We start from the raw sequence: 25,131 nt of genomic DNA on the forward strand, positions 1-25,131 counted from the left end.
TTTCTCTTTTTTTTTTTTTGCACCGGATTATTTGTACCTAAAAATTATCTGCACCTAAAAAAAATGCGCTCGTGCTCCTCACGCCTGCTCTCAACATTCCATTTGTTTTTAAAAGCCCATGTTTTCTTTGTCATACTTAAAATTCCAGGCAGTGGACCTGGTGGTTACAGACAAATTGCTTTTATATAGGGCTTAATCGAAAACGAAAACAAGATCTACAAAATAACTTCCATACTCAAGTACAACCCGATTCCCTAATTTGGGGTCCAGAACACATGAGCAAAAGTTGACAGGATTCAACCACCGTGTGAAGGCCAACACCAAGGATTTGTGGGAACACGTATAAGGCACGTCAGAAAACAATGATCTTGTTTCCCATTTCTCCTAAAAACACGAACGACAGGGGAGAGGATGTAAACACGTGGGAAAAAGAAATCTGCAGCTTTCTGACTGATTCTTTAGACTTTCTTTACTCACCAATAGTAACGTCAGGGGTTGAAAAGTGTCATCGCTAGAGGAACATTCGAAGTGATTTCATAGACAATTTTATTTATTTAAAGAGTCCTCATTACGTCCAATCTATATACCTCCTTATTGCTGAATCACCTCTAATACTTTTCCTGCATTAACGTGGAGCATGCGTAACTTCAAAAAGTTACAAAGAGATTCGGCTCCAGGGTGAAGACGGTCAAGGGCTGGGTAGCACAGGACGTGCCGAGGTGGTGTTGGCGGCTGTCGGTAACGTCCTCATCAAAGCCTCCGGGACGTGGAAACCTGAATAAATGACAAGGACCTCTGATTATTTGGTTTTTTCTCCTACAGGTCATAAATAAGTCACACACTCACAGAACAGTCACTCAATATAGTTAAAATGCAGGAAACGTGAACGATGTCCTGGGCCAAATTACGTTAATGGAAAAGAGCAGCCTATTAAGACTGAGTGGCCCGCCCAGTTCTGGCAAGGGCCCAGAGCCCGGATCTCTCTCACATGACATGAGGTGGCACACAAGGGAAGAACACTTTTGAAAGCCATTAATCAAAGGGCGCCTGGGTGGCTCAGTCAGTTAAGCGTCTGACTTCAGCTCAGGTCATGATCTTATACTCTGGATTCAAGCCCCGCGTTGGGCTCTGTGCTGACAGCTCAGAGCCTGGGCCTGCTTCGGATTCTGTGTCTCCCTCTCTCTCCGTCCCTCCCCAGCTTGCACTCTGTCTCTCTCTCTCTCAAAAAATAAATAAACATTAAGACAACAATTTTAAAAACATTAAAAAGAAAGCAAGCCATTAGTCAAGATGTTAAAGAATATGTCTGTTTCCCACGAGTCAATAATTCCACTTTAGCAATCTACCTTACAGAAAACTTGATTTGAAAGTGACTCTGCATACAAAGATATATATTATAATATTATTTACAACAAATTTGGATGTAGTCCCAGTGTCAAATACTCTAAAATGGTGCTTATTTATTTCTACAACGTAATGCTATGAAGCCATCAGAATGACCTTTGAAAAGGCTGGAGGTCTCTGGAAATGTGTATGATACATACTTCTGCATATATTTATCATATATGTATGATATATATCTGCATACATATATGATATACAATATATATCTGTATGATATATATTATACATGCATATATTATGAATGATTATATGTACATATTACATATACACACACACACACACACACACACACACACACACAAATTATGGCTACATTAAACAAACAAAAAAAACCCAGAATTAAAAAAAAATTTTTTGGGGCGCCTGGGTGGCTCAGTCGGTTGGGCTTCCGACTTCGGCTCAGGTCACGATCTCACGGTCTGTGAGTTCGAGCCCCGCGTCGGGCTCTGGGCTGATGGCTCAGAGCCTGGAGCCTGCTTCCGATTCTGTGTCTCCCTCTTTCTCTGCCCCTCCCCAGTTCATGCTGTGTCTCTCTCTGTCTCAAAAATAAATAAAACGTTAAAAAAAAAAAAAAAATTAAAAAAAAAAATTTTTTATGAGAGAGAGAGTGGGGCAGGGGTAGACAGAGAGAGAATCCCAAGCAGAATCCACACTGTCAGCACAGAGCCCAACGTGGGGCTCGATCCCACACACCATGAAATCATGAACTGACCCAAGATCAAGAGTCAGACTCTTAACCAACTGAGCCACCCGGGTGCCTCCAGAATAAAATTTTTAAACAGTGACACGGGGTGATTTCTTTCCTCAACTTTGCTGGTATTTTCTAAATCCACCATGAGGAACATGTATTGCATCCATAATGGAACAGGTAAACTCTTATATAATTAAGTTTTAAATTTTAAATGGGTAAGTAACCCCAGTGCAAATATTAACTGCTATTTTTGTAAAGCTTTAATCAACCTGTCATATTAAGGATTCAGAATGCAAAAACCATAGAGGCTCACAAAGTAGATAAGTAACGTTACCATTATTTTTAAAGCCGAACAGAAATGCCCAGCAGAGAAGAAAGTTCTCCATGCTCTGGGGCATGGACGGCAGGACAAGTGCCTGTGGTGTGTAGGGGCGGAGGGCGGGGGGCAGTGCTGGATAATAAAGCTGAAAGGGAGCTTGGGGCCCAGTGGCCAACAGCATCTCTGTCACGTGAAGGGTCTGGGCACTCACACATCCCTCACCACACCCACAGCGTGCACCCTGCATACGTCTTACGCCGTCACCCCTGCTTGGCCCTTCATATCCCCTCTTGGCTCCAGTCCACCCCACGCATGTGTTAAAGAGCAAAATTTAACTGAGTGAACTGGAAGATCTAATCGACTTTATTAAATGATTCATAAATCAGGCAACATCATATCTAGCAAGTAGAGGGGACCTGTGCTAAACAAAAGGAAGGTTTTTAAAGGCAGAGAGAAGATGAGAGAGAGAGAGAAAGAGAGAGAGAGAGAGAGAGAGAAAGAAAGGAAGGAAGGAAGGAAGGAAGGAAGGAAGGAAGGAAGGAAGGAAGAAAGAAAGAAAGGGGAGGGGAGGGGAGGGGAGGGGAGGGAAGGGGAGGGGAGGGAAGGACTTTATTAGCAAGGAACGTGCTGTTTAGGCAAGGGTGCGCCTGTTTAGGCCAGGGGTCTATCCAGCCATTTGCTGCTACTGACCAGCAAATTCCACGTTGCCTGGTTAAAAATTACATTCCTGGGGGGTTGAAACTGCAGTCAGGTTAGGCAGTAAGTCTTGGTTTACTGACTCGAAACCTTAACCTAAGTGAAGCCATTGTGGGGCTGTGGTTTTCTTGTTAACAATTCCCCCTTCCTTTTTTTTTTTTTAATTTTTTTTTTAACGTGTATTTATTTTTGAGACGGAGAGAGACAGAGCATGAACGGGGGAGGGGCAGAGAGAGAGGGAGACACAGAATCGGAAACAGGCTCCGGGCTCCAAGCCATCAGCCCAGAGCCGGACGCAGGGCTCAAACTCACGGACGGTGAGATTGTGACCTGAGCCGAAGTCGGACACTTAACCAACTGAGCCACCCAGGCGTCCCTACAATTCCCCCTTCTTGATCAGACCCTCAGCTTAACAGAGTTGTGCTCAAAATTTAAGGAATTTGCACCACTGTCAGCTGTGCTCTGTAGTTCTCGAACCTTCTGTTGACCCTCTGTGCGGCATTCACAGGTCCGATGTTTTTGCTTTTTCTCTGTGATAGTCACACACTCGAGGTTTACATACTTCAAGTCTATCATCCTCTTTGGTCCTTTTCTGAAGGGGCATACTGATAACCCATACCGACTGGCCGTCGAATGATTCCAAGGTACAGGTGCGCAAAGGGTCTAGAGAGAGGGAGGTCTGGGGTCTCTGGGAATGAAAACGGTTTCGTTTTGTTTTGTTTTATTTCAGACTTTTGCAGCTTTATAGATGTCTCTCCACCAACGTCTGTGTGTAATTGGAGTCATCTTAAATGTACTATGGCGGGTGAAAGAACGCAAAAGCTGAAACATGGGGCTGGTCAGGGAGCCAGGGAGAACCAAGCGGCCTTCTTGGGTTTCCCGTAATTACGACTGTTCATTTTGTCTGCAGCCACTGTCTGCCCACCTTCATTTTCCTACGTCAGGAGCAGACCGCTGCCATGTTGTAAGGACGTCAAGGTGGCAAAAGCTTGGCAATGAGGGGCCTTCTTGTTTTTCTCCAGAAGAACAATGGACCTCATCCACTTGCCACAATTTTACAATGCAACATAAAGAAGGCTTAGAATTACTGCTTATTTGACAATGCTTCTCATGTAATGTGATGTATCAGATAAGTCCAATTAGTTTATTAGCAAATCTGTTAGGAATGTTCCAGCTCAAAAAGACTTAAGCAGACCAAAAGTCCAGGGGGAAAAAAGAAAAACTTTGTCTTTTTAACAGACAGAACCCCAAATTCTAATTTTGCACCAACTTAGTTTTGATATTAAAACTTATTTGTAGGGGCGCCTGGGTGGCTCAGTCGGTTAAGCGTCCGACTTCGGCTCAGGTCATGATCTCACGGTCCGTGAGTTCGAGCCCCGGGTCGGGCTCTGTGCTGACCGCTCAGAGCCTGGAGCCTGTTTCAGATTCTGTGTCTCCCTCTCTCTCTGCCCCTCCCCTGTTCATGCTCTGTCTCTCTCTGTCTCAAAAATAAATAAACGTTAAAAAAATTTTTTTTAAATAAATAAATAAAACTTATTTGTAAATAAATTAATTTTAATGTTAGCCAGGTTGACCACACATTAAAATTCCTTTTCAAGGACTCCTTTTCCACAAACCTTCTACAACTTTATCATTACTATTATCTTTTACATTTTGATTTTGTGCTATGTTTTTCTTCTTTAAACAATGAGCTTCACCTTAGGACAAAATTATTTTCTTTTCCCTCAACAAAAAAAATACATTTCTATTTCTTATACCTTCTGTTACTGAAAACACATCCTACATTCCTGGCATATGGAGATGTTCTCTTATTAATTTTAGTAACTTTAATTATATATATGAACTCAAATTTTTAACCTTTAGAAACGTTAACAAAGTAAAAACTAAGCAGTAAGCAATTATGAACTGTTACACCAGTGTTCTTTAGATATGTAAATTTATCAATACATTTTTTAATTTCTAGACACATGGGAGTAGAGGCCCCTTTTATCATTATTATTATTATTATTACGTTTATTTATTTTTGAGAGAAAGAAAATGAGCAGGGCAGGGGCAGAGAGAGAGGGGACAGAGGATCCAAAGTGGGCTCTGTGCTGACAGCAGAGAGCCCCATACGGGGCTTGAACTCACAAACCATGAGATCATGACCTGAGCCAAAGTCAGACGCTTAACCAACTGAGCCACCCAAGTGCCCCTAGAGGCCACTTTCAGGAATGAGAGAGCAAGACAAAAGGGTCCCCAGCGACCACCTGGCTGAAAACAGACAGGCCCATCAGGTGACCCACCTCGAAATATCCATAAGCCCTAACTGACCAATAGGCTACTTACAACCAGGCACAGGTACCAAAAAAGGGAAAAAGGGAAAATTCCATGTCGCCACACCTCTTCCTCTTCCCCCTTTAAAAACAGCCCCAGCAAAAAAAATAAAATAAAATAAAAAAATAAAAATAACAAATAAATAAATAAAAACAGCCCCAGCAAAAAAATAAAATAAAAAAATAAAAATAATAAATGAATAAATAAATAAAAACAGCCCCAGCCCACTGCTTCATTGCAGACAATCTCTCCTCAGCTGTCCTTCCTGCTAACCCCTTGAAGTGTATTCAATAAACTTGTACCTTTGTTCTTCCTCAGGTGAACTCTTTGTTTGTTTTGTTTGTTTTGTTTGTTTGTTTGCCTCAGGTGAATTCTTGATCTTGGCCCTTTCTACCAGCTTCCACCTAATCATTCGTTCCACATTTGGGGGCCCCCATCCGATTGACAACAGACACCATGATGGGCTTTTTCAACGTACAGCCTTCCAATGAAGGCTTATTAACAAACCCAAACACGCTTATTAACAGACCCAAATTTATTTTTAGTTTCTCTGTAATAAGGAAGCCAAAGTAGATAAACCTAGATTTAATAATTAATGTTCCAGTATTTTATCTCATTTGGAAATAATCTAGATACTCAAGAAATTTAACTTAGCAAAACTTGTTTCAGTTTACAAAAAGATTTGGGGAAACTAATTGTAAGTACACATACCATAATATAAAACTGTTGCAAAAAATCGCATCTACAGGCTCTTACTTCAAATTTATATCTAAATTTATATATAAATCAAATTTATATCTAAGTCATTTACTCTGTTACAAAGAAAACCACAGGCCCAAAATGGTATCACTTGGGGTAAGGCCTCAAGTCAGTAGACTGAGGCTTAAAACCTAATCTAATTGCCCCAGAAATGTAGTCTTAATGAATCAGTTAGGAATTTTCTGATGGGGACCAAGGAATCACCACCTAGGCCCTCTCCATCCCCCAGAGGAAGCTGAAGTGATCTGCATGACAAGACCTCCTGTTCCTGCCTGGAACTATCCTTTTCTTTTGCTAATAACTTTCTTGCCCACCCCCCCCAACACCGGTTCAATAAAAACCCTCCATCTTGTACAACTCCTCAGAGCTCCCCACTACTTGCTAGATGGGCTGCTGCCTGATAAAGCTAGTTAGATCTTCAAATTTATTTGGTTGAACTTTGTTTTTTAACAGCTCCCAACAATTATGTACAGATTAACCGCAAAGGGGCATCTGGGTGGCTGAGTAGAATAAGCATCCAATTCTTGGTTTCAGCTCTGGTCATGATCTCATGGTTCATGGGATGAGCCCCTAATCAGGCTCTATGCTGACAGCTGTGGAGCCTGCTTGGGTTTCTCTCTCTCCCTCTCTCTCTCTGCCCCACCCCCACTCATGCCCTCTCCCTCTCACAATAAATAAATAAACAGAAAAAAGAAAAAGATTAACCACAAAAACTATGAGACATGAGGAGAACTCATTCATTCTCCCAAGCTATTATGCTTTTGTTTACAAACCCTCTAAGTGATAACAAGTACTTATTTAGCTAGTAAACTCAAGTAGGATAAAAGTTTTATATTTAATATTGATAACTCTAAAGACATGTCTATTTTAATAGACCAACAACCTTGGGTTAGCTTTAATACCAAATATTTCCTCAGATCATGTGAAGTTAAAAAACATCTGGGTTAGTTTCTTTTTTGGAGTTCTAGAATGTCCAATCCTTACAAATGCTTGCCTTCACACCAACCAAATGGAGCTCTTTTACAAATTAATTTTAGCACTACCATCCAGAGGCAGGAAAATATGTCACATTCATAACATACACACAAAACGCACACATGTAAAAACCTTACAGTTACTAGTATTGCTGACGAAGAGCTTTAAGATTTGTATCTGTGTCTGGAATTAAGGAGGCCTGCTAGAGTTTGGGCACAAGTGCCCTTAGAGTAGTTTATATTTTCAAAAAGTCCTCTCTTCTTTTTTCTTTTTTCCCCTTAGTCTTAGGTACCTGATTGTGGGCTATGCTTAAATTTCAAAGACATGATAAGATGTGTACAACTTTAAGGAACACAGAAAGAATGGAAGGTCTGCCAAGGACTTTTGTTTCCTTAGGCCAATAACTTATAAGCTTTTTGAAATAGACAGGAGCAGCTTTGGGATTGGTAAAGGAACAGGTGAATTTTGAATTGCCTCTAGAGCTGACTTGTATTTTGCAAAAGATCTGTCAGATAAGGACGGCTGTTTTCGATTCCTTAAAAAATTTGGATTGCAACTTAAATGATAGTAGGGGTTGATCCATGCATCCAACTACATTATCCCCAATTTGCTTTTCTCCTTCTTGGTTTATAGTTTGAATTTTAAATATTTCTGACAGGAGCGCCTGGGTGGCTCAGTTGGATAAGCATCCAACTTCAGCTCAGGTCATGATCTCGCGTATTGTGAGTTCCAGCTCTGTGTCAGGCTCTGTCCTGACAGCTCGGAGCCTGGAGACTGCTTCCGATTCTGTGTCTCCCTCTCCCTCTGCTCCTTCCCGCACCCCACGCTCTCTTGCTCTCTCTCTCTCAAAAATAAATAAACATGAAGTATTTCTGGCAGTACTGAATAACCCCCCTTGGATAAAAGATGGTCCTCAATGAGGGGGCAATGGATATTACCTTCCCCAAAGCTAGAGTCAGTCTCAAGGACAGCTAAAAGAAAGAACCAACAACCCCAAATTCCAGACAGGCAGAAAGCCAAGACCAGTTAAACAAAACAAGACAAGCAGAAAGGCAATGGTTACCCCTGGGAGAGAAAGGATCTATAAACAACAGGTTTGGATTTGGAAAGGAAGGGGGAACGTGAAATTGTATTTTTCTCTCTCAGCTGGGCACTACAGACAGATTCAGAAGAGCTGATTCTGGTAAGAATGTTTACCCTTTGCTGACTTCTGCCAGTCTTCCTAGGAGGCCCTTTGCAATGATGACAATAAAAATCATGGCTAATATTTACTGAGCATTTCTTATGTTTCTTGTAGAGCCTGCTTTTAGGCAACAGGCTTGAACTATGGAAACTTGAACAAGACAAAAGGGCCCCCAGCGAACACGGAGCTGGATGCAAACAGGCTCGTTAAGCTTTAAGCCCTAACTATCTACTTAAAATTGGCCACAGTTCTTAACACTGCCAAAAAGGGGGAAATTCCACATGTCCCCACACTCCATCACTCTGCTCTATAACTATAGCCCCACCACCACCACCACCACCTCGTGACAGACAGTCCCTCCTCTGGGATCTCGCCCCTGCTCCCTTGCTGTGTATTCAGTAAACTTCTACCTCCTTTGTTCTTCCCTGGGTAAATTCCTTCCTGGCCCATGCTAGCTGCCCCCACCCGAGATGCCCCACATTTCTGTTGTAATGCTGCAACTTTATGTAAATTAATCCTCAAAATCACTTTGATTGTTTTAGGGAGAACTATCTGTATTCCCACTTTGCAGATAAGGGTACTAAGGCTAAGGGGTTAAATAACTCAACCCAGTTAGGAAATGGAGCTGCTAGGATCCTGAACCCAAGTCTACCCGCTGCTGGATCTAGACTGTCTGGACTGTTGCCCCACATTGTCCTCAAGGATTGTCAAGTGAGGGGCAGCTGGGTGGCTCAGTCGGTTAAGGGTCTGACTTCAGCTCAGGTCATGATCTCATGGTTCGTAAGTTCAAGCCCCGCATCAGGCTCTGTGCTGACAGCTCAGGGCCTGGGGCCTATTTCAGATTCTGTGTCTGCCTCGCTCTCTGCCCCTCCCCTGCTCTATCAAAAATAAACATTAAAGGGGCGCCTGGGTGGCTCAGTCGGTTGAGCGGCTGCCTTCGGCTCAGGTCACGATCTCGTGGTCTGTGAGTTCGAGCCCCGCGTCAGGCTCTGGGCTGATGGCTCAGAGCCTGGAGCCTGCTTCCGATTCTGTGTCTCCCTCTCTCTCTGCCCCTCCCCTGCTTGCTCTCTGTCTCTGTCTCTCTCTCAAAAATAATAAACATTTAAAAAAAAATTTTTTTTTTAAATAAATAAATAAACATTAAAAAAAAAATGATTGTCAAGCGAGAAGGTGAGAAGGTCAGGCCAGAATTAGAAAGAAGGATGGTCAAGAGTTTCAGACATGAGGTAACTCAGTCTGGTTCAAAACTCAGTTCAAAACTCAGTTCAAAACTCAGTTTGGTTTTTTGAGAAGAGTCATTTGAGAAAGTCTTCCAAATGACTTTATTTCTATAATTTGGGGGTCAGGCATCATGCTCCAGGCATCAAGGTTTTATTTGGCCTGATGAAATCAGTGTGAGAACATTATTTTATACCTCGCGATTCAGAATCCAGGCACCTTGATGCACTGATACTTTTCAAACTTTAAATCATATTTTAAAAATAAATTTTTTAGGGGCTGGGTGACTCAGTTGGTTAAGTGTCTGACTTCAGCTCAGGTCATGATCTCACAGTTCGTGAGTTCAAGCCCCACATCAGGCTCTGTGCTGACAGCTCAGAGCCTGGAGCCTGCTTCAGACTTTGCGTCTCCCTCTCTCTCTGCCCCTCCCATACTTGCACTCTGCCTCTCTCTCTCTCTCTCAAAAATAAATTTTAAAAAATCTTTTAATACATTTTACAAAAAGTATTCACTGTTTTTCTCCAAGTTGATATTGAATAATGAAGCACTTCCCTTCATTTCACTAACAGAGACAGAAAAAAAAATCAATACAGAACTCTGGTGACCTGCTCACCTTTATTTCCTTATTCCTTAATGAACTGAGAACATCTACCTGTCTTCTGCTGGGGCTCCTGCGTCAGCATTTTATAAGCGAATGGGAAGTGTGAGAGAAGCCCAGTTGGACTAAATCAGATTGGTGAGGGAAGAAAAAGAAAAGGCACTTTTCCAACTCCCAAGAGCAGGACCCAGACCGCTCATTCTGCTAAGAGTTAAAGCAGCAAAACATAAAAACATCTCAACACCGGAGAACGTGGCCGTGGCTTTGAGGCGCTGCGTTCCAGCAGCAAAGCCGGCCCTTCGCCATACCATGTCACGGTACCATCCGATACACGGGGTCACCAACGTTCAAGCTGCCGACTTTCTCCACTGAGTAATAGACCCCAAAAAGTGGGGACGACTTGTAGATCTGCTTCTCAGAAGGATCACACAGGCGGTAGCTGAAAGAAGCAAAAATTCACCGTCAGGCACAAAAGGGAAATAGGAATCTAAATGCTCTCAATAGAATTCAGGTTTTTATCCTCAAGGCCTATAAATAAACAGCAAGCCTTTTCTGCTCCTTGGACAGAGAAGTCTGGGGGCGATTAGTCAAACTGCACATAATCCTGGTTTTTCAAGAAGTATCCTCAGAGTCTAACCAATTTTTCCCTGGCTTCTGCTTGAGGCCAAAAAGAAAAAAACTTGTATGTGTAACTCAAAATAAGTAGTACATTAAAAAATAAATAAACAGGGTGGCTGGGTGGCTCAGTCGGTTAAGCGTCCGACTTCAGCTCAGGTCATGATCTCACAGTTCGTGGGTTCGAGCCCCACGTCAGGCTCTGTGCTGACAGCTCAGAGCCTGGAGCCTGTTTTGGATCCTGTGTCTCCCTCTCTCTCTGCCCCTCCCCTGTTCACACTCTTTGTCTCAAGAATAAATAAACATTAAAAAAATTTTTTTTAATAAATAAATATGTGGAATGTTTGCATGTATATCTCCAACTTCACAACTGTCTGCAACAAATGCTCACCCAAGCTCGAAAAGGAACTGCCCTGAACTCTCCAAATCTTCTGTTCAGGGCATCTAAGTTTTAAGTACTATGCTTTCCACCCCGTAGGTTTACAAGCCTAAAGCTGAGTTTCTTCTGTGAACAAAAATGAAGACACAGATACAAATGGCATGGGGCCTGGGGGGCCTGGGGGGCTCAGTCGGTTAAGCATCTGACTTCAGATCAGGTCATGATGTCACAGTTCATAGGTTCGAGCCCCACATTGGGCTCTGTGCTGACAGCTTGGAGCCTGGAGCCTGCTTCCAATTCTGCGTCTCCTTCTCTCTCTCTGCCCCTTCCCCACTCACTCTCTTTCTCTCTCAAAAACAAATAAACATTAAAAAAAAAATTTAATAAAAAAAAATGGCATGGGGCTTGACTACTAGCAAAGTTTTTTTTTTTTTTTTTCAAAAGCCCTGTCTAAAGAAAACTAACTGAATCTCAAAAATCAAAAAACAAAACAACCGTATATTTGAATAATAGACCCCAAAGAGTGGGAGTCTATCATTAACCTCTTCTTCTGACTTAAACCCATTGGAAACAAATAACAAAACAGACCAAAGGGAAACAAAATAGAATACACCTCCCCAAAAACTGTTAACTTAGTTTTAAAAACACGTTCTGCATTTATAACTAAAGTCAACCCAAATTCCTTAAATATCAAAACGAAACATCCTGCCATAAAAGAAGTTCCTCAATAAACAGACAACTCATTGTGTTCCAGTATTTCTAATATTTCATTATACAACTTCAATTCGTCTCACATTCCTTGATGTTGAGTCTAATAAACAAAAATAATTACAGTATTTGAGGTCTTAATTTAGAAATACATATTGAATGTTATTAAAAATTGATGTGAGAGGGGCACCCGGGTGGCTGGCTCAGTCGGTTAAGCGTCCGACTCTTGTGTCAGCTCAGGTCATAATCTCACGGTTTTGTGAGTTCAAACCCCACGTCAGGCTCTGTGCTGGCAGCTTGGAATCTGCTTGGCATTCTCTCTCTCCCTCTCTCTTTACCCCTCCCCTGCTGGCTTTCTCTCTCTCAAAATAAATATATAAACTTAAAAAAAATTGATGTGAGAGGTATGAAAATTTCAAAACATAGTATTATGCAATTAAAAATGTCAAAAGTGGGGGCGCCTGGGTGGCTCAGTCGGTTAAGCGTCCGACTTCAGCTCAGGTCACGATCTCACGGTCTGTGAGTCCGTGAGTTCGAGCCCCACGTCGGGCTCTGGGCTGACGGCTCAGAGCCTGGAGCCTGCTTCCGATTCTGTGTCTCCCTCTCTCTCTGCCCCTCCCCCGTTCATGCTCTGTCTCTCTCTGTCTCAAAAATAAATAAACGTTAAAAAAAAAAAATTAAAAAAATGTCAAAAGTGGAGCACCCGGGTGGCTCAGTTGGTTAAGCATCTGACTCTCGATAGCGGCTCAGGTCATGATCTCACGGTTTGTGAGATTGAGCCCCGAATCGGGCTGTGTCCTGACAGTGCGGAGCCTGCTTGGGATTCTCTCTCCCCCTCTCTCTCTCCGCCCTTCCCCTGCTTGTGCGCTCTATCAAAATAAATAAATAAACTTAAAAAAAAAAATTGCTAAAAGTACCAGAAGATTAGTCCATAAAAAAAGAGGAGGCAACTTCCACTAACCAACAGACACATACCAACCAGAAGGTGGAGTGAAAGGTGCTCACACAGGGCACCTACACCCACAGGTAATTCTAGGACGGGGATAACATTAAAAGTACATTGGACACATTGCGGTTTACCTCTTCAGGGTTTCCAGTGGCTCCTTCCTGTCTATCACTCCGGTATCTGGGTCCACAGTGGTCAAAACGCACCTGTCATTCAAAAACCAAGAGTTAGGTAGAGCCACAAGCCAACGAACGTGCCACACCCCAGAGGCTGACTCTCGAGAGAACGCTTACCTGGGGCAAGCCAAAACCCTTTTCATCTCTACACCGCCAATGAGGAGCTCATCCCAGGTATCCTAAGAGGAAAGGATAGGTCATCTTGTGATTTCATTAGTCTTCAAAGCAGTTTATTCTTTGGCCGCTACCAACTATGGAGCAAGAAGAAGGCAGAGAGCAAGACACCAAGAAACATGTCCCAAAGGGACGCGAGGGAAGACAGCACATCGGTGTCCAGGATCCAGCTCCTCCCTCACGGTCTCAGAAACCGGACTCTATCAGTACGGCAAGAACAGACCTTATTTGGGGGGCAGTTGGCCATGAGAATCACAAGCGAACTAGAAGGGCAACTTATTGATATATAATGAGAAATGTGTAACTTGCAAGACAATCCCACTTTGTCCTTAATAGCTAAGCTACAGTGGAAGCCAAGTTAAAATCTGATGGTTCTTTGGGGGGCATCTGGGTGGCTCAGTTGGTTAAGTATCCAACTTCGGCTCAGGCCATGATCTCACGGTCCGTGAGTTCGAGCCCACATCGGGCTCTGTGCTGACAGCTCAGAGCCTGGAGCCCGTTTCGGATTCTGTGTCTCCCTCTCTCTCTGCCCCTCCCCTCTCTGCCCCTCTGCCTCTCTCTCTCTCTCTCTCAAAAATAAATAAACATTTTATAGCGGCACTCTCAACAATAGCCAAATTATGGAAAGAGCCTAAATGTCCATCAACTGATGAATGGATAAAGAAATTGTGGTTTATATACACAATGGAATACTACGTGGCAATGAGAAAAAATGAAATATGGCCTTTTGTAGCAACATGGATGGAACTGGAGAGTGTGATGCTAAGTGAAATAAGCCATACAGAGAAAGACAGATACCATATGGTTTCACTCTTATGTGGATCCTGAGAAACATAACAGAAACCCATGGGGGAGGGGAAGGAAAAAAAAAAAAAAAAAAAAGAGGTTAGAGTGGGAGAGAGCCAAAGCATAAGAGACTGTTAAAAACTGAGAACAAACTGAGGGTTGATGGGGGGTGGGAGGGAGGGCAGGGTGGGTGATGGGTATTGAGGAGGGCACCTTTTGGGATGAGCACTGGGTGTTGTATGGAAACCAATTTGACAGTAAATTTCATATATTAAAAAAAATAAAAAATAAAAAAATAAAAATAAACAAAAATAAAAAAAAAAACAAAAATAAATAAACATTAAACATTTAAAAAAATCTGATGGTTCTTTGACAAGTGGGACATCACCCAAGGGAAGTCAGTTATGAGATTCACACATTCAACACTTCCACATCCACGGAGAGGCAGCCTGCCCTGGGGGCGGGGAGTGTGGGCAGAGTCCACAGTCACGGGCCCTGCCTTGCTTTCCCGCCCTTGAACAGCGGGTAGTGCCGACATGTGCCTCAGGGCTTTAATAAATCCTCACAACTTTGAAGAAGGAACTATTATGATCCCCATTTTGCACAAAGAAACACAGACCTGCAGAGATTGCAAAATGTTCTCAGGGTCACAGCCAGCTAGGTTTGAAAACTTCAGATTCTGAGGGCAGGGCTTCTAACCACCCAGCTTGTAAATCAATCTCTGTCTCTATTCATCTGTCTACACATACACATATGTACATGTATATACACAGAGATGGAGATCATACAGATGACATTATATATACATAGATATATATACTCATACACAAGCACACACACAGCACACACGTATAACGAGGGCATGTTATAGGACTCTCTTGCTAACAGGGAGCCATCTGTTATTGAATCACATGCGATAAGAATGTCCCTTGAGAACTTGTTTCCTGCTCTCAACCCAAGTGAGGTTTGGAAGCCATACGTCCAAGGGATTTGGTGAGAAGTCAGTCTCCAGGTAAGGAAATGAGGCATCATTTCGTCTCATCTGGTCCTTTACTCCCCCTCAGGGGACATGAGAGTTTCTGCTGGAGGCAGGGCAGAGCAATGGGGAGGGACTAACACGTAATGTTTCCTCTTCCACCCCGATAACCAGGTTCCAGTCATGCTCTGACGCTCTTGCAGGGGTGCATTAACCCCCCAGGACTAGCGGGGTGACTTAGCAAACACAGGAAAGGCACTCCAGTACCTAATGGGGTCTCCCCACCTCACAAATCTCCTATAGGATACAAGCACAGCTGATGTTAAGCGGTCTCTGTGGATGCCCTGGGTTCCCACCCACCATTTATGAAAGCAGTGCTGTAAGGAAATAAAGTCTGTGTTCCCGGGGCGGACTCAGTCGGTTAAGCGGCCGACTTCGGCTCAGGTCATGATCTCGCGGTCCATGAGTTTGAGCCCCGCGTCGGAGTCTGTGCTGACAGCTCAGAGCCTGAAGCCTGTTTCAGATTCTGTGTCTCCCTCTCTCTGACCCTCCCCTGTTCATGCTCTGTCTCTCCCTGTCTCAAAAATAAATAAAACGTTAAAAAAAAAATTAAAAAAAAAATAAAGTCTGTGTTCCAAACCAGCAGTCGACGGATGAACTACACAGCCCTCGTAAAAGGCAAGGATCACCAGGTAACAAACAGAATCTCTGTACCCTATCTATTACGTGCCCTATGCGAACAGCAAAACTGCAAGACAATCAGAACAGGTGGTTCACCTGGCAGAATGTGACCCCCACCCCCCCTTACCTCTCCCACTCCCCCCACCTTCCACCACCATCCCCCACCAGGAGCGTGACCAGTAATATGGCCTCTGCACAGGTAAGTGATGGGCGCGGTGCTACCCTGGCCTGGGGGCAGCCCAAAAGGGTGGATTTGGCCACACTTGGCCACACGAGGGTGCTGCGGCCCAAAGAATGTGAGCCCATAGGTTCCCAGAGGGTTGCTCGCCCTCAAGTAGCTCCCTTCCAATGCCTTCGTACAAGGGATGGTGAATTTCATATTTTAAGCCACAGATCTGTGGAAACTCTACCTCATGACTATGATATGAGGCAGGAAAGTCTGAAGAGTTCAGTTGGGGTTCCTAGCTTAATAAAACAGATTCAATCTTGGTCTTTCACTCTTAGAGAACTGCAGGACCCAGTTTAGAATAACATATTGTCTGCATTCACAGAAATTGTCTGAGGCTCCCCAGTTCTAATCACCTATGAAAATATTAATGACTTTATATAATAACATCACTCTCATCCTAATCTGATCATGGTTGGCATTTTGGGTGCAAAGGGTTACTTACAGTAAAAAAACACTAAGCAAGTTTAAATGTAATTAGTAACTCACTTCTTTGATGAAAATAATAAGACCCCCTTATTAAAATTAGTTTGAATTGAGAATGCATGAAATTAGGGGCGCCTGGGTGGCTCAGTCGGTTAAGCATGCGACTCTGTCTCAGGTTATGATCTAATGGTTTATGAGTTTGAGCCCTGTGTCGGGCTTTGTGCTGACAGGTCAGAGCCTGGAGCCTGCTTAGGATTCTGTGTGTGTGTCTCTTTCTCTGCCCCCCCCCCCCCGCCACAGTCTCTCTTCTCTTCTCTTCTCTCTCTCTCTCTCTCTCTCTCTCTCTCTCAAAAATAAATAAGCATTGGGGCACCTGGGTGGCTCAGTCGGTTAAGTGTCCGACTTCAGCTCAGGTCATGAGCTTATAATGGTCTGTGAGTTCGAGCCCTGCATCGGACTCAGTACTGACAGCTCAGAGCCCGGAGCCTGTTTCAGATTCTGTGTGTCTCTCTCTGCCCCTCCCCTGCTCATGTTCTGTCTCTATCTCAAAAATAAATAAAAACATTACAAAAAAATTTTAATAAATAAATAAGCATTAAAAAAATTTTTTTAAAAAGCAACCCTGTGGCATTCTTCCTACACACACACACACACACACACACACACACACACACCACGCACGGAGTGTCCCTTTCTCTGGGCTCCCTCGAGTGTGGTTATACATCTCAGCCCTTATCTGTGCCTCAACCATCCAGCTACTGAGCCCTTGATCCTGCTTCGTCCTGAGACCCCTGCAGTCAGACACAGTGACTTCATTTCTGTAATTTCAGCATCTATCTCAGAGATGAGCACCCAGTAAACTCTCGAGAAACGTCTGTTGCAAGCAGGAGTGTTCCAGAATCTAGGCCAATGTGTAAACTTGCAGGGAACAAGTTTCCTCAGCTGAAGTAAAACTCCACCTCACAGCCAAACTTCCTTCACGGACTAACACAAGATGCCACACACTAGGAATTAGCAATTTACATGAGATGCGACTTTTCACTTAGCAGATTTAGTAAGGATTACAGGCATCGATGCTGGCAGGGGCATAAGAAAAAAGGCGCTCTTCTGCTCAGTTTGTGGGAACATAAATTGGTATGATCGGTAAGCTTCTGCAAAGCAATTTGGCAAGATATACGGAAAGCCTTGAAAGTTCTGACTTAAGGGCGCCCGGGTGGCTCAGTCAGTTAAGTGTCCAACTTCAACTGAGGTCACGATCTCATGGTTCGTGAGTTCCAACCCCTTGTCGGGCTCTGTGCTGACAGCTCGGAGCCCGGAGCCTGCTTCGGCTTCTGTGTCTCCCTCTGTCTGCTCCTCCCCTACTTGCTCTCTCTCAAAAATAAACATTAAACGGTATTTTTTTTTAATTTTTTTTTTAACATTTTATTTATTTTTGAGACAGGGAGAGACAGAGCATGAACAGGGGAGGGTCAGAGAGGGGGAGACACAGAATCCGAAACAGGCCCCAGGCTCCGAGCTGTCAGCACAGAGCCCGACGCGGGGCTCGAACTCAAGGACTGTGAGATCATGACCTGAGCCGAAGTTGGCCGCCTACCCCGCTGAGCCACCCAGGCGCCCCTAAATGGTATTTTTAATAAATAAATAATAAAATTCTGACTCAGCCTTTCTTAAGAATCAGTTGAGAAATGTAGGCAAAGACTGTTTTACAAAGCTGCTTATTATGTAAGGGGAAATGGAAAACCACCTACAGGCTCAATCACAAAGAAATGGCTAAGTGAATCATTGCATAGTTCAAAGATACACTAATACAGAACCACAGAGGAAGTGGTTCTTTTTTTTTTTTTTAATTTTTTTTAATGTTTATTTATTTTTGAGAGAGAGAGAGAGAGAGAGAGAGAGACAGCGTGCGAGCAGGGGAGGGGCAGAGAGAGAGGGAGACACAGGATCCGAAGCAGGCTCCAGGCTCCGAGCTGTCAGCACAGAGCCCGACGCGGGGCCTGAACCCACAAACTGTGAGATCATGACCTGGGCTTACGTCAGACACTTAATCGACTGAGCCACCCAGGCGTCCCCAGAGTAAGCCACACTTAAGAAATTACCTTTATGCCCAAAAAAAAAAAAAAAAAATTTAACTTTATCTGAAAAAGATTCTTGAATTGAATCACTGAAAAGCTTTCCCCATCTCTGCAGCTGGGGTTCCAGATTCTCTCTCGAGGCTTTCTCGTGTATGCTGGAGAACACTGGCTGGAGACGCAGTGTGTTTTATCCGGAGAGTGTAAGTCTCCTCCTGTTACACGCTGGCTGGTGTATGTTCCTACAGAATCAAAGGAGACACACTCCTGTAAACCTCCATGCATAACAAATGTGCCAGGAGGAATTTGTTGTTTGGGGAAATCCAGGCAGAAGGGCAGGACGGAAGCCTCAGCCTTTCTGCCAAGCTAGCTTCCATTCCCTGGAGGCCGCCGAACGTAAGCAACGGCAGCCACAAGCTACAAAAGTGGAAAGGGGAGACCCTGAATCCTGGCTGCTTGTGCATCTCTGAGGTGCATGCGCTGGGTTGGATACTCTTCGGGGCTGATGCGGCTGAACCTGGCCCAGGCTCCTCTCAGGGAGGTGAGAACCACGAGGTTTCCAGTGCCTCGTGGATGTGAGAGACCCCAGTCTCCCCTCAGGCTCAGCTCCTGACGGATGCTAAGGGGCCCCACACCCACCAACAGCAGAGTCGGGGAGAAGCGGCCACCAGTTCCATTCCCAAAGGCAGCAGCCTGGGGGCTTTGAACTGCCTTCAGCACCCACGGCCCACACTGAGAATCACAATCCTCCAGCAGACGAGAGAGGGGGATGAGTGGGGGGGGGGGGGAGTCCCCCAGATGACTCCTACCTCCACTATTCTTCCATCACTACCTCAGCATCTGTATTTGTGGGCTATTCTCTAGGGTAGCTTTTAAAGCAAATGGCCACTCTTCGAGGATACAGAGAAAGAGGAACCCCCGTGCACTGTTGGAGGGAACGCAAATTGGTGCAGACACTGTGGAAAGCAGTGTGGAGGTTCCTTAAAAAATTAAAACTAGAAGGGGTGCCTGGGTGGTTCAGTCGGTTGAGCGTCCAACTTCGGCTAGGGTCAAGATCTCGAGGTTCATGGGTTCGAGCCCCACGTCGGGCTCTGTGCTGACAGTTCGGAGCCTGGAGCCTGCTTTGGATTCTGTGTCTCCCTCTCTCTCTGCCCCTCCCCTGCTCACTCTCTCTCTCTCTCTTTCTCTCAAAAAATAAACATGGGGTGCCTGGGTGGCTCAGTCGGTTGAGTGTCTGACTTCAGCTCAGGTCACGATCTCATGGTTTGTGAGTTGGAGCCCCACGTCAGGCTCTGTGCTGACAGCTTGGGGCCTGGAACCTGCTTCGAATTCTGTGTCTCCCTCTTTCTCTGCTCCTCCCCTGCTCACACTCTTGTCTCTCTCTCAAAAAAAATAAAGATTAAAAAAATAAATAAGCATTTAAAAAAATTTTAATTAAAGTAATAATAAAAAAATTAAAAATAGAATTACCATATGATCCAATAATTCCAATACTGGGTATTTACCCAGAGAATATGTAAACACTGATTCAAAAAGATACATGTTCATCGCGGCATTATTTACAGTAGCCAAGATCCGGAAGCAGCCCAAGTGTCCATCAATACATGAATGGTCACAAAAGAGGTGGTATACGTTTACATGGAATATTACTCAGCCACAAAAAAGATCTTGCCATTTACCACAACATGGACGGACCTAGAGGGTATTACGCTAAGTGAGATAAGTCAGACAGAGAAAGACAAATATGTACGATTTCACCCATGTGGAATATAAAAAAAAACAAAACAAAACAAAATAGGGACTCCTCGGTGGCTCAGTCAATTAAGCATCTGACTTCGGCTCATGTCATGATCTCACGGTCCGGGAGGGGATGGGTGAAAGAAGTAAATGGGATTAAGAGATACAAACTTCCGGTTACAAAATAATTCAGTCACAGAAATGAACAGTACAAGGTAGGGAATACAGTTAATAATACAGAAATAATGTTGCACTGTGACTACCCTGATCATGGTGAGCACTAAAACGCAGAATTGCTGGACCACGATTTTGTACACCTGAAACCAACGTAACCCTGTATGGTAAGTAGACTTCCGTTTTAAGATAAGTACCTTACCTGTGATGCATAAATGTGTATGTTTGTGGGATCATACCTGCTCAAAGGGAATACCCACGTACTTTTGTCATTGAAGGCTTTTATTTCCTTCGTGATCTGAAAAGTTAACATATCTACAGGCACAGGTAAAATATGTTAAACACGATTCGGTAGCCAGATCCCCGCCCCTAATTCAGTTCAACAGTTTAAAGGTTTGCTCATTCGGGACCAGGGATAAGTAAGAAAAAGACAGTGAAGAAGATCTTGAGAAACCAACCTCATGTGATTGATAGAAAGATTAAACGTGCTCACTTATAAAAAAAAAAAAAATGAAACGTAGAATGTACAAAGGAAGTGTTTGTTAAAAAAAAAAAAAAAAGCCAAGAAAGAGGTCATATTGGAGAGGTTTGAGAGATATTTGTGATAAAGTGCCTTTACTGATCTCTCTCTCTCACACACACACACACAGCCTAACAGAAGAAAAAGACAAAAGAAATTATACAACATTAGGGCTGCAAAGAACCTTTAAAATCCGTTAGCAAAATCTGTCAACTTTAAAATCAGAAAACAGGGGCGTCTGGGTGGCCCAGTCGGTTAAGCGTCCGACTTCAGCTCAGGTCATGATCTCTCGGTTTGTGGGTTCGAGCCCCGTGTCGGGCTCTGTGCCGACAGCTCAGAGCCTGGAGCCTGCTTCGGATTCTGTGTCTCCCTCTCTCTCTGCCCCTCCCCCGCTCATGCTCTGTCTCTGTCTCTCAAAAATAAACACGTTAAAAAAAAACCTCTTAATAAAATCAGAAAAGAGTGCTCAGAGAGGAGTAAGGTCAAGCTCACAGAGTGGCCCCTCTGGTCTCCACATCCACTTGCAGCTCCTGTAATTATCTTGCTCCCAGGAAGACCCCAGGCCAGGGGCTCTGCAGCCTGGCTGCAGGCTGCAATCATCAGGGGGGCCTTAAAGGCTCCTCTGCCCAGGCCGCCCCAGGGACCCAGCATCAGGCCTGTGTAAACCCCTCCAATGTGATGTGTAGCCAGTTTGGAAACAGCTGCCCAGGAAGACCTCAACACATTCCTTCTTAGCCAACATCCGCTCATCTTCCCGGCCATGGGCTTCCCAGGGGGTGTTTCATTTGCCCGGTGGGTGCAGTGGAGGACGAAGCAGTGTGGGGCCATGCGGAATCCCACAGAGGTATTCTCATTTCGTCGTGATCGGAAAGGAGCTGAAGCCCTAGGATTTGGCTTTCCATTCTTCAGCTCCCCCTTTTCCGGACCCTAAACATGTCTAGAGTAAACGCTTCAAGTTACTGAGATGTAAACAAAAAGGCAAATGCATAAGGAGCTCTCCTTAAGTCAAGGTACCGACTCCACTAGAAAATTCTTTAGAAATGTGGGTTACTCTGCCCCCTACCCAGGAGTCCTGTCTCCCTTTTCATCATTTTGGCTTTTGTAAATAAGGACAGGCTTGTGCAAGGGCCTTGCTTGAGGCTCCTAACAAAATGGGCAGGTCAGGAAAGCAGCCCAGACGAGGGCATGGGTCCCCTCACTTGAAAGGCAAGCAGGAATCGCCTAAGGGGGCTGAGTGTGGCCCCTGAATCCGCACCCACATTCCTCAGGCCTCATCTTGGTGCTTTTCATTCATTCAGAAAGAAAAATGACTGTTTGGGGCTTTCAGCTTGCTTCTAGCAAAGTCCATAAACACGAGATTTGGGCTTAACTTCTTTCTGCCAAAGAACATTATGCCACAGCACAAATTGTCACCGGCCACAGGCCAGTTAGGCGATGTGAGGCAAGTAACTCAACTTCTCTGAGTCTCAGCTTCCACAGCTCCATAAGAGAGGTGAAAACACTACCTTCTTCGATGACTAGCGAACATTTTTCACCCTGAACCAACGTAAAACATGACATCTTATAACTGCCGAAACTCGGAAGGAACCAAAATATCCTTCAGTAGGTGAATGGATACGTCACACTGTGGTACGTTCCGACAACAGAAAATTATTCAGCGCTAAAAAGAAATGAGCTATTAAACCATGAAAAGACACAGAGGAATCTTAAATGCGTATCACCAAGCGAAACAAGCCAATATGAGAAATCTACATACTGTAGGATTCCAAACATGGGACACTGGAGAAAAGGCAAAACTGCAGAGACTATAAAAAGCTCAGTGGCTGCCAGAGGTGTGGGGGTGGGGTGGGGAGAAGGTGAACAGGCAGAACACAAAGGATTTTTAGGGCAGTGAAAACACTCTGCAAGTTTTACAGTGTTGGGGGTGTCATTATACATTTGTCCCGACCCGCAGGATGTACCACAGCAAGAGAGAACCTTCAGGTGAACTGTGGACTTTGTGTGACCATGATGTGTCAGTGTAGGTCCATCCTTAGTAAAAAAAATGTATCATTCTGGTGACCAACTTTGCTAATGAAGGAGGCTGTGCATATGTCGGGGCAGGGAGTCTATGGGAAATCTTCACAATTTCCTCTCAATTTTATTGTTAACCTATAACTTCTCTAAAAAAAAAAAAGTCTTGGGGTGCCTGGGTGGCTCAGTTGGTAAAGCGTCCAACTCTTGATTTCGGCTCAGATTGTGGTCTCCCGGTTCGTGAGTTCCAGCCCCACGTTGGGCTCCAGGCTGGCAGTGCTGTGGGGCCTGCTCGGGATTCTCTCTGTCTCCCTCTCTCTCTCTGCCCCTCCCCCACTAGTGCATGTGTGTGCTCTCTCTCCTTTAAAATAAATAAATATTTAAGAAACAAAAATAGGGGCACCTGGGTGGCTCAGTCGGTTGGGTGTCCGACTTCGGCTCAGGTCATGATCTCACGGTTCGTGGGTTCGAGCCCCGAGTCAGGCTCTGTGCTGGCAGCTCGGGGCCTGGAGCCTGCTTTGGATTCTGTGTCTCCCTCTCTCTCTCTCTCTCTGCCCCTCCCCTGCTCACGCTCTGTCTCACTCCGTCTCTCAAAAATAAATGTAATTTTAAAAAAAATTTTTAAAGAAAGAAAAATAAGTGTTTTTTAAAAAATTACATTAAAATAAATAAAATAAAAATCACATTTCACACTGTTTCTTAATGTTCTTTCACACACACATACACACACATGCATGCACACAGCAGACATAACTTAAACAAAATTTTTGCAAAACAATTTTTTTTAAGTAGGCTTCATACCCAATGTGGGACTTGAACTTACAACCCTGAGATCAAGAGTCACATGCTCTTGGGCTGGCTCAGTAGGTTGGGCGGCCGACTTCGGCTCAGGTCATGATCTCACCATTCGTGAGTTCGAGCCCCAAGCTGGGCTCTGTGCTGACGGCTCAGAGCCTGGAACCTGCTTGGGATTCTCTCTCTCTCTCTCTCTCTCTCTCAAAATAAATAAACTTGAAACAAACAAAAAAAACCAGATACCCCATGTGAACCTCCGGCACAGTGCCTGTGACTTAATACACACATGACAATTGTGAGTGTTGTGGTTACTGTTGTTTTGTTCCTGTTTTATATGGTGTTCTTATCATTGCTACTTCAGGAATCCCTGAAGCCAGGCAGAGGACATTCTTATTCCAGGATGGAGACTTCTAATCTAAGCCCCCAAATAAAATCCCAACTCGTCCCAAATCAGATTTGGGGGAATGAAAATGTGGGGGATGATGGTTTGCAAAAACTTTATTTTTCAGCAGCTGCAAAGGAGAGAGTACTGAGAACCCCCAGTCCACACAGCCAGAGAGTGATGAGGGTCAGGACCCAACCACAGCCGCCTGGCTTCAAGACCTACCACCTCTCTGGAAGCTTCTGGAAGAATAGAAGTGACAGAGTGACAGTGACAGGGAACACACCAAATCTCTGGCAGGCTCTCCCCAGTTCTTCCATACTGCGGAGTGAGAAAGGATATGAACAACATATTCCGGGGGGGGTGGGAAAAAGCCAAGTCCTGTTCACCAGAATAGTGAGCAAAGTTCGGGAAACACTGACCCCTGCAATGGCCAACCACACAGATAAGAAGCATTAGTCAATTGTCCTCTTTTTAAATTCCACTGCTCTGCCTTCCCAGAACCCTCACGCACTGCACTGGCCCAAGAGACGCCACCTTTGAAAATGTGCTTACTATTCGGAGTTAGTAGAAAAAAGTACAAAGTACTTTTCGGGTCACAAAGAGTAAATGTTGCACAATGCATTCTACTATTGCTCTGGATTTTTGCAATAAATAATGGCCTGACTTTTTGCACCATGCTTAGATTTGCTATTTTTTTATTATTAGTTGCTCTATTAAATATTTATGAATATTATCATTAATATTTCATACAGTCCCACTAATTGAAAGGTTATGGTTGTACAACTGCACCGGGTAGATAGGTTAATGCATCAGGCCCTTAATTATTGGGCTTCCTAATTTCAGGCAGAATAAACTGGCAACATGAGCATCATTTTATACCAAGGATTTTTTAAAATGTGTACCATCAGAGGACTTTTCTAGAAAAAGAAGAGTATTCTGCCCGGGGTGCCTGGGTGGCTCACTCGGTTAAGCGTCCAACTCCGGCTCAGGTCATGATCTCGTGGTCTGTGGGTTCGAGCCCCGCGTCACAGGCTCTGTGCTGACAGCTCAGAGCCTGGAGCCTGCTTCAGATTCCGTGTCTCCCTCTCTCTGCACCTCCCCTGTTTGCACTGTGTCTCTCTTTCAAATATAAATAAACATTTAAAAATAAAGAAAAAAAGAGTATTCTGCCTTAGGTATTATG

General features: G+C 44.2%; 1 protein-coding gene across 3 annotated transcripts in view; it reads right to left on the reverse strand.

Moving 5' to 3' along the window:
* MTARC2 (mitochondrial amidoxime reducing component 2) overlaps window positions 1-25,131 on the reverse strand; it is a 41,192-nt gene continuing 16,061 nt past the window's right edge. Inside the window, exons 5-8 of one of the 3 annotated variants that reach the window (XM_019465669.2) lie at window positions 13,101-13,162; window positions 12,942-13,013; window positions 10,468-10,598; window positions 1-774 (exon numbers count right to left, since the gene is read on the reverse strand). In XM_019465669.2, coding sequence (XP_019321214.1) covers window positions 10,472-10,598; window positions 12,942-13,013; window positions 13,101-13,162 — 261 coding nt within the window. In that variant the 3' untranslated portion in view covers window positions 1-774; window positions 10,468-10,471. The remainder of the gene's footprint in view (window positions 775-10,467; window positions 10,599-12,941; window positions 13,014-13,100; window positions 13,163-25,131) is intronic. The other 2 variants (XM_019465670.2, XM_019465671.2) reach the window with 2 other exon arrangements.

Source organism: Panthera pardus, unplaced genomic scaffold (genome assembly GCF_024362965.1).
Source record: "Panthera pardus isolate Hobbes unplaced genomic scaffold, ASM2436296v1 HiC_scaffold_21, whole genome shotgun sequence".
NCBI classification, from domain to species: Eukaryota; Metazoa; Chordata; class Mammalia; order Carnivora; family Felidae; genus Panthera; species Panthera pardus.